This window comes from Argopecten irradians, chromosome 11 (assembly GCF_041381155.1).
Source record: "Argopecten irradians isolate NY chromosome 11, Ai_NY, whole genome shotgun sequence".
NCBI lineage: Eukaryota > Metazoa > Mollusca > Bivalvia > Pectinida > Pectinidae > Argopecten > Argopecten irradians.
The window spans coordinates 20565410-20575748 of NC_091144.1; the positions used below are offsets into that span (position 1 = coordinate 20565410).

Below are 10339 nucleotides of genomic sequence, written 5' to 3' on the forward strand. Positions count from 1 at the left end.
AATGCAACGCATCTAATATATCAGAAGGTTCCCTAAGAGTTTTTCCATTATATTTCAATTCTGTTATAGTATGCGTTGTTTTCCGTGCTTTTCTATTGTAAAGTTGCCAAAATAGAGTTTGATTTAACTCGCCACATTTATTAAGTTCAGAAAACTGTGTTGACATATACTTATCGAAAGCAATTCGTAAGTGCCTACGGAAAGTACATTTGCTTTCTTTATAGCTTAAGAAATTAACGTCTTCTGACCTTGGCCTACCATTTGCAATCCAAAGTTTCCTTTTAAATGTCATGATATTGTGTCATTCTGATAACTCCTTACTCCAATATGGTTTCAGAAATTTTTTAAATTTACTTATTGGCATTGTTTTATTTGCAGCACACTTAATAGAACGTACTATACTCATATAGAAAGTTTCAATATTTTCAATTGTTCCTGAAGTGGGTATAGTAACTGAATCTAGATATTCGCTGAGACATTCTCTGTATTTCTTCAAACAATTATTGATTCTTGCCTTCTTCCAATTGTATTTAACATAACCCGACCTAGCGTTTAACGGGACCGAGACCGGTAAAGATAAAGAACATATAACTGGACGATGTTCTGATAAATTGTGAGAGTCATCATCCAGTACTTCACAATAATTTACTAGATCTTCAAAACTTGTTTGGATTAGGATATGATCGATCGTCGTACATTTCCCTGTTACAGGATAAAAAGTATGCTCAGGTCCGAGGCAATTTTCCTGGACATTTACAGATAACATATTGGTTCTATCTAAAAAGGATTGGAACACAGATGACCTTTCATTACTATCGAAGTTACATCGGTCTCCTCTAATTTTAACATTAAGGTCCTCAATAATAATAACTCTTCCTTTCGAAGAATACATTTCTACCAACGACTCTAGTAGTTCAGTATGCTCAATGAATACTTCAATAGGTCGAGAGGATGCTGGCATGTAAACGGAAAAACAATACAGATACTCTTTGTTAGGTGTTTGGATTTCCACACCTACTATTCTAGGACTATCGATAGTTAATTCTGTCAATATGAACTTATCAGATTTAAGGGGTCTTCCCCGAACACCAACTCTGGGTAGGGTGGGGTGTTTTCATAGGGGTTAAGGTGTGTTGATAGGGAGTTATAGTCTATCTCAGAATTGTTCTCAGTGCAAGATCACAGGTAAATCTCAGGTAAATCAACTCACCAGGTAGGTGATCAGCAAATCAGTAACTGTTATTCTCAAGATGCTGCAGAATGGTGTATAAAACAGAGGCATACTTCAGAAAAAAATCGTACTTGCCATGATATTTGAATATAACGTTAAATTATCAACTTGACTTGTATTTGTACACTTTCAAGCTTTATAAGTGTAAATATTTAATAGAAATACTATTCTAGATCATTCAATTTCATCATTTTCTTATACTTTTTATACTTTCTGATTTATTTTAGTTTTCAGATTTAGATTAATATACACTTTTTAAAACATCTGTACTAGAATTGTTGAATTTACAGTTTATTATTGATCTATACTTGACTGTGTTTTTTTTTCAGTTTTCAAGAATGAGAATCCTCCTCTTTAATTCAGAGGATTTCGTCTGATTGGGCAATATTTAGGAGAAACAAATAATGTCAGATATGATCTAAAATATCATAAACTGACCCTTTTAAACACTTAGTGGAGGGATTTCTCTTATAAGTGAAGATGTTTCCTCCCTTTGTTGATAGGATCGATCACTTTTTTCATCTATTTTCTGTGATATAAGCTTTTGATCGAGTAAGGCATTAAAACCAGAGACTTAGATATAATATCATATATATATTATACCGAAGTCTCTGTTAAAACTTAATGTATAAGTTGAAAAAAATATGGAATTAAAGGTAAACTGTATGATTGGTTTGAAGCCTACTTATCTGACAGAAAACAACTCGTATTCATAAACGAATATCAATTACCCGGTAATCTAATGAAAAACCGATAAATGCTTGAGTACCGCAAGGTTCAGTACTTGGTCTTTTCTTTTCCTATTGTTTATAAATGACTTAACAGATAATGTAATATCTTATATAAAAATATTTGCTGATGACACATCTCTATATTGATAATGATGATGACCTTTTACTGACAGTAATACATGCAGAGTTTTTGGATGATGATCTATCGTCAATTTCTTCATGGGCTGATAAAAAAAAGAGCATGGTCGGATTACATCTTTAATATTTGTGAAAAAGTTTCATCAAGACAGAACTTATTACGAACATTGAAACATTAAACATTAAACATAGAATATACAGACATTATTTGGGATACCAGAACGGAACCATTGACTTGATGACATAAGCCGACTCATGATCAGCATCACAGCTGCTGCACCTTGCTTAAATTGGCAGGAACTATTTTGCATATCAATTCAATCAAAAATATTTTATTTTATATAAATCATACAAAATGAAATTGGGTAACAGGCAGTGCCTATATCAACCCTTTCCCTCTTCCACTAGTGTACAACATTTTATACAAATTAAACATTAACAAAACTGTAGTACACAGAACTGTATAATAGTTACAAACGCAATTCGTTATATAAACCTTACTGGAACAATATCTTACAGGAGAATTGGATGCATTATGTTCATTTAATTTTTAACTGTAAAAGCGTATTGTGATTAAAGGACAACTTACATAATTGATAGAGTAACTGTTTTATGTGAACATTTTGAAAGTATGTCTTCTGATAATCAACTTATCTTTTTAATGAATTGTGATGTTTTACAAGTTAGTCTTTCTAAATATATCTTTTTAGCGATGAGGAGAACTTAACTATAACTTTAACTGATAATGTTGTTTTATTCACATATATTGTTCATAATTTTAGTACATTCGTGTCTCGTAAGCCAATTAACGGCTCGGCATTTTTACTAATGAAGAATATTTTTTTAATTGTAGATGTTGTGTAAAAATGTGTGACATTATTATGCATTATTATTATTATTATGTATATTATCATAGGTATGAGTATAAAAATTACCTGGTTGAAAAGTTACCTGAGTTGGTGTTAGATTTTGAAACAGACTATAACTAAACTTCAAAGGGTTCCCTACATAAACACCTCCCTTTGTCTTTACCAGAGTTGGTGTTCGGGGAATTCGCCTAATATTACATTTGTAACGAAACGGGTCAGTTTCATACACAGGTTTAACTATAGGTGTATAACCGCATTGTCTAAATGGCTGTATCCCGGAACGCCTACATTTTAAAAACCAACGAGTGAAGTATGTTGTTATAACAATTATAGTCTGTATCATATAAAAGGTAACTTTACCTGTGTGTGATCTACCTGGATTTTTTACCTGGACATATATACTATATTTTGCATTATGGGCAAAAGGTCGTCAGATGGATTTTGGTAATAGTATCTAGAGGTATACGTATATATATATTTTTTTCAGAGACGAACAACAAATCACAAATGAAAACAAAAGATATTTATCACCGATATTTTTGGCCACACGTAACAACATTATATGTTTTTTTATGACAATATTCCTTTCTATCAATTTCGAATGAATTTCTTATATTACGGTAACTAATAAAACTTAAATAACATACGACCCTAGAGACAAACATCGTAATGTTAGTACATATAATCTCCATTCTGTACCATATTTTTAGAAAAAAAAATACATTTCGGGCTTTTTTAGCAAATAAAAGATGAAACAAGTGTTCCCCTTGTCCAACCAGTAACAAATCTCGAACATTAACGGACGGATTTCCTCCTACATGCGTTCAATTTCAATTTTTCCGCAAACATATTTCATATGAGCTTGAGTTGATACCAAATTTATGAAGACAAATCGAAGTTATATAAGGAGAGCAGTTAAATTATTTGCAACTTATAAAAAAATAAAATTATTGAGTTAATCAGAAACATAAATTATATACATGCATATGTACATACATGTAATATTTTACTGAGAATATGCAAGCACTTCAGATACATCTTTATAAGATAAATATAAGTTTTGTTTAATGATGCACTCTATGTTTTCTATATTTAGCAAATCAAATAACTGACACAATTTCCAGTTTCTGTTTTTATGTAGTTTATGTATATCATGTTAGGATGGTTACCATAACAACTGCAGCCGCAATGCTATACATTTGTACAACCGTTATATCTATTGTATCAAGGAATTTGTACTCGATATTTGAATTTCATCCTGAATAACAAATTTGAAAAATGTTTGTGAGACAAAAAGGGCACAATCCATACATGTAGTCCTTAATTAAGTTCATAAGTTATACAACCCATGGCAAAATATACGGATTTTTATGAGATTTCTACTTTCTGATCAAATGGACAGCAAACTACATGTACATTCGTAAGGAGAACTAACATTTATTTTGTAAAAAAAAAAAAAATGATTTGAAACCTATGGCAACGACTAGGGGAATTAGCAAAATTGCATGTATTCAGAAAAAATAGGTATTACAAACCTTAAAATCGAACGCATACAACATGATATTTCATAGTTACATGCATATTTTTGTAAGTTTAACTTCTTTCCAAATCATCATATACAAATTAGTGTGGTGTATGATGTGACTTAGAGAGTGTTATAGGTGATATTTCATTCAATAGTGTACATACTGCAGGTTTAATTATCGAGAATATGATGTAACAAATCACATATTTTCACGACGAAGATTATGATGCCGTAAGAATGTGCATTTCACAACACATTTTTGCAGGAAATTATCAACATATTTTTTTTCCATTAATGTATTAATCATAATAAATGTATTATAATGTGATATTTCATCACGATGACGATTCTATAATGTACATGTAATATATATATATATATTACTATAATTTCTAGTAAATTACTATAATTCTACATGCACACATAGGTAAACTCCAGGTAAGTAGACGAAGTACAGGTATAAGAAACTTGTATGAAACAGACTATAATTACACTTTCTTTGATCTTTTTACCTATTGTTATAGAATGTAGGCGTAGCGGGAACACACCGTCTAAATGTATCAAAAAATGACAAATTATATTCTCTAATCCAATGTTCAGATATACCACAAATATCCACTTGGAATTTATTAAGGCATTCTAGCAGATAGTGAGTACCCGCCATCACACCTTCGATATTCCAACACATGATATTAAGTTTGTCAACCATCATTAATTTGGTTTAGAAAGACTTGTCTCGGGATCCATTCTCTCATGCCGATTCCGCTTGGCCAGAAATCCCTTGCCGTCACTATAGGGGTATCACCTGCAAGGATGTTCAACTGTGCAGAGGCAGTCGACTTCCAACGATTTTCAAAATATCTTTAGTGAGTAACACGGACACCGGCTTTGTCTAGGAAATCTCTCATCGCCGACTCAGACGCTACTTTCCTGTTCATTCCATGTATGTAGAAACGACTAACCTTTCTTTTAGAGGACCTGTATCCTACGAATTTGTCAGCTAGATCTGCCCCGCTATGCCTAGAGGTTTGCGACTCACTAACGAGAGTCTTGCTACGTTCTGACATCGTTTGACACATTGATGAAGGAAAGTGCACAGGTATCGTACCAACATCTGATACAACATCGCTAGACTGGCGAATCTCATGTGGTTTTGTACCTGTTGATCCGTTGATATCGCTTTTAGAGCGCGCGATGTTTGCATTCTGTATTTCCACTGTTTTCCTAGGACTATTAGTGTCATTATTAACGACAATCCTGGTGTGGGATTTTGGCCTGTATGGTTCAGTTATGGTCCTCGACTGTTGTGCTGCATGAAAAGGAATCTCACTAAGGGTTTCGAGTGTTTCATGGATATCAGGTGGCATTCCATTGTCAAGTACACCGAATCTGTTACAGGTTTTCATAGGATCCATTGGTGGTGTTTTACCATTGTCGACAGCGCTTCGCTCAAGTTTCTTTAATTTGTCTAGCTGTTTCTTGAGGAAAGTAACAGATGACACGCAAGCTTTAATGGAGTCATGAGTTTCGTCCATTTCAGACTCATAGCTTTTGATGTGATTAGTCACACGTTCCGTAACTACTTTCAGGGCTTTTTTAGCACTTGTAATGCCACATGCTTGTTTGTCATCATAACGACTAGCTATGTTGCGAAAGTCAGAAGCCGATTCTCGTGTTTGTTTGACGTCATTTTTCACAGATGTTAACTGTTTGTTAAGATTTTCAATTTTCTTTTGTAAATCATGACACATGCTCCTCGTATCTTTTAGTTCAGTGCGTGATTTATTGCTCAGTTCTTGTAGAGTATCAATCTCCTTTTGATGCTCACTCTTTAGTTTGTCTACTAGTTTTACGAGTTCATCCATTTCTGTGCGTGTCTTTTCTCTTCGTTTTAAAGCGGTTTCTTTTTCTTTGTAAAGTTTTTCAATTTTCTGTTCCAGGTCATTTACAGCTTTGCCGTGTTCGTTCCTTACTTCATGAAGCTCTCGCTGTATGGTAGCAATAGTTTCCTTCATAACTAATACTCCTCCAATGTCAGGGTTTATCGAAGTGTTGGCTTTTGATGATGCCAATGTTTTGGTCTTACAAGGCACGGTTTCACTAAGATCTTCAGTGTATTCACCTTCGCAGGCACGGACAAGGACGAAACAGTCTTTAGCTAGTTTTTTACTGGCGGGGGAAAGAGAAAATAAGAGAAAACATAACAATAATAATAATAAGCCATGGTTCAATGGTAAATGTGTTAAACTTAGGAAGGAATTTCATAAAGCAAAACATAAATATAATAGAAGTAAAAATAATGTGAATAGAATTAATCTTAAACATAATAGCAAGGAATACAGGAAAGAGATAAACAAATGTTATAAATCATATCAATTTAACAAAGAAAAAAAATAAATAAGAGAATCATTCAAGAAAAATCCCCAAAATCTTTGGAATATACTTAACAAACTTGATGGATCAGATAAATCACGTGACGTTAATTTATCTATCAATGAATTATACGATTATTTTAAAAACCTTAGTGGTAGTACCCTTAATGACGATGATGAGTTTGATATGACAAATATACTAGATGATCAAAATAATATGACATTTAACGAACCTATATCGGAAGAAGAAATAATAAAGGCGATCAAAAAGTTGAACAATAATAAAGCTGGTGGTTTTGATGGAATTATAAATGAGTACATTAAAAATACAAGTAACTCTTTATTACCCGTCTATTTAAAACTGTTTAATATAATTTTAGAAACGGATAAAGTTCCGGAATCATGGACAGTTGGCGTTATTAAACCAATTTATAAAAACAAAGGCGATAATAGAGACCCGGACAACTATAGGGCAATAACTTTAGTGTCATGTTTTGGAAAATTATTCACTGCGATTATCAATGAAAGGCTGAATCACTACGCAGAAGACGTCAACCTTATTTCTAATGCACAAGCTGGGTTTAGGAAAAATTATTCAACCGCGGAAAACATTTTTATCCTACACTCGTTAATCTCTATATATCTTTCACAAAAGAAAAATTACATTGTTCCTTTATTGATTTTAAGAAAGCGTTCGATACTATATGGCGCGTAGGTCTATGGAAAAAGTTAATTGCTCAAAATATAAGTAGAAAAGTTTTCCGAGTCATTTACAATTTATATTTGAACACTAAGTCTTGTGTTAAAAATGGAAACGAAATGTCAGATTTTTTCATATGTAATGTCGGAGTAAAACAAGGTGAAAATTTGTCTCCGATTTTATTTTCCTTGTATTTAAATGATTTAGAAAGTTTTTTAAGTGAAAATAATGTAAATCCATTGGAAGAAATTGAAACTGCATGCGTTACACACATTGGAATGTATCTGAAACTTTTTATTATCTTGTATGCCGACGATACTGTTCTGATGTCGGAATCAAGAGATGGTCTCCAAAAAGCACTTGATTGTTTCCATAGATATTGCGAAACATGGAAACTTACTGTAAATGTAAATAAAACAAAAGTAGTGATTTTTGAAAACAAGAAAAGTAGAAGAACACATATATTTACTTTTAATAATGATAGGCTAAAAATTGAAGATTCCTACTCATATCTTGGTATCATATTCAATTATAATGGGAAATTTTGCAAAGCTAAAAATAAGTTAATAGAACAAGCGAATAAAGCACTTTATGCTCTATACAGGAAAATCCGAAATGCTTCTCTTCCTATTGATATCCAACTTAAATTGTTTGATTCACTTGTGGCCCCTATCTTACTCTATGGTTGCGAAATATGGGGATATGAAAATACTCAAATTATTGAAAAATCCACATGCAATTTTGTAAAAAATATCTTAAAATTAAGAAATAATACACCACATTTTATGGTATATGGCGAATTGGGACGATATCCATTAGAAATTGAAATTAAATTAAGAACTGTGACTTTTTGGCACAAGCTCATCACAGGAGGTGGGGAACTATCTAGTGTATTATATACTCTCGTTAATAAACTTCATTCGCAAGGTCAAATTGAGTACAAATGGCTGGCTTTTGTTCAATCCATTTTTGATAATACTGGTTTCAGTAATATATGGAATTTCCAAAACACATGCACTATTAGTAAAGATAAGTTGAAATTATGTATTAAACAAAGATTAATTGACCAATTTATTCAACATTGGAATAACGATATTGATACTTCATCTCGTGGTAAAACTTATTCAATCTTTAAAAGTAAGTGGGAACTAGAAATTTATCTCCAAAAACTGTATCCAGAAGAACGAAAAACTTTATGTAAATTTAGAACTTCGAATATTAAGCTACCAATTGAAACAGGTCGGTGGGAGGGTGTGAGTAGAGAAAATAGGATTTGTACATTATGTTATCTAGATATTGGTGATGAGTTTCATTATTTATATAAATGTCAAAATGATTTAGTAAAGGAAATTCGACACAAACATATTCCGGAATATTATTACAATTGCCCTAGTGAATCCAAAATGAAAGGTATGTTTTCAATATGTAATGTTGCACTTCTGAAAAAACTTGTCAAATTCATATCTAAATTGGAAACCCTATTAGTCTCCTAATGATGTATACTTATTTTTTTTCTATATATTTCTTACTTATATGTGTTTTGGTATAGATATATGTACGGGTATATGCATATCACATACTTATATAAATATATCCATGTATGTGTGTTTGTACGTATATGTACGTGTTTATACTTATTTCATACTTATATACATGTATGTGTGTTTGTACGAATGTGTACATGTTTATACTTATTTCATACTGATATACATGTATGTGTGTTTGTACGTATATGTACGTGTTTATACTTATTTCATACTTATATACATGTATGTGTGTTTGTATGAATGTGTACATGTTTATACTTATTTCATACTGATATACATGTATGCGTGTTTGTACGTATATGTACGTGTTTATACTTATTTCATACTTATATACATGTATGTGTGTTTGTACAATGTGTACATGTTTATACTTATTTCATACTTATATACATGTATGTGTGTTTGTACGAATGTGTACATGTTTATACTTATTTCATACTGATATACATGTATGTGTGTTTGTACGTATATGTACGTGTTTATACTTATTTCATACTTATATACATGTATGTGTGTTTGTACGAATGTGTACATGTTTATACTTATTTCATACTTATATACATGTATGTGTGTTTGTACGTATGTGTACATGTTTATACTTATTTCATACTGATAAACATGTATGTGTGTTTGTACGTATGTGTACGTGTTAAATTTATACTTATATACATGTATGTGAGTCTGTACGTATATATTTACATTTTCAATGGAGTCCCACTATGTAACCTTACCGAGCGCAGTTGGCAGTCATATAGACAATGAACTTCAAGCGCTTATCATGACGTAATTATCATTGTGACGTCACAATTGTCGTGCCAGTGATCACGGAAGACGGCTGTTCAAATGGCTGTTCTATCCATGACGATAACGAATGATTATTCATTATAGATGCAAAATTCCTTGGGATTTCGTCATAAAATTGTAACCAAATGTAAATATAAGCATTGAACGTCTTTCATTTGTCATTCATAGCCAATATGAATGCAAACTGGACAGAGGCAAATTCAACATGAAGCGCTACCGCGCTTCATGGAATTTGCCTCTGTCCAGTTTGCATTCATATTGGCTATGAATGCCAACTGAAAGACATTCAATGCTTAAATGTACGTGTGTTTATACTTATTTCATACTTATATACATGTATGTGAGTTTGTACGTATATGTACGTGTGCTTATACTTATTTCATACTTATATACATGTATGTGTGCGTTGTGATATGAACAGT

The 10339-nt window shown here is 32.1% G+C and overlaps 1 protein-coding gene across 1 annotated transcript; it reads right to left on the reverse strand.

Moving 5' to 3' along the window:
- Positions 1 to 5357: 5357 nt before the first annotated feature.
- On the reverse strand, positions 5358 to 6509 carry LOC138334471 (rho-associated protein kinase 1-like). Its single transcript, XM_069283129.1, has one exon. The coding sequence runs from the start codon at positions 6507 to 6509 to the stop codon at positions 5358 to 5360; it is 1152 nt and encodes a 383-aa protein (XP_069139230.1).
- Between the last annotated feature and the right edge of the window lie 3830 nt (positions 6510 to 10339).

What these genes read in the sequence shown, in the direction of transcription:
- LOC138334471 (XM_069283129.1), bottom strand. Translation starts at nt 6,509, where the DNA reads ATGAAGGAAACTATTGCTACCATACAGCGAGAGCTTCATGAAGTAAGG.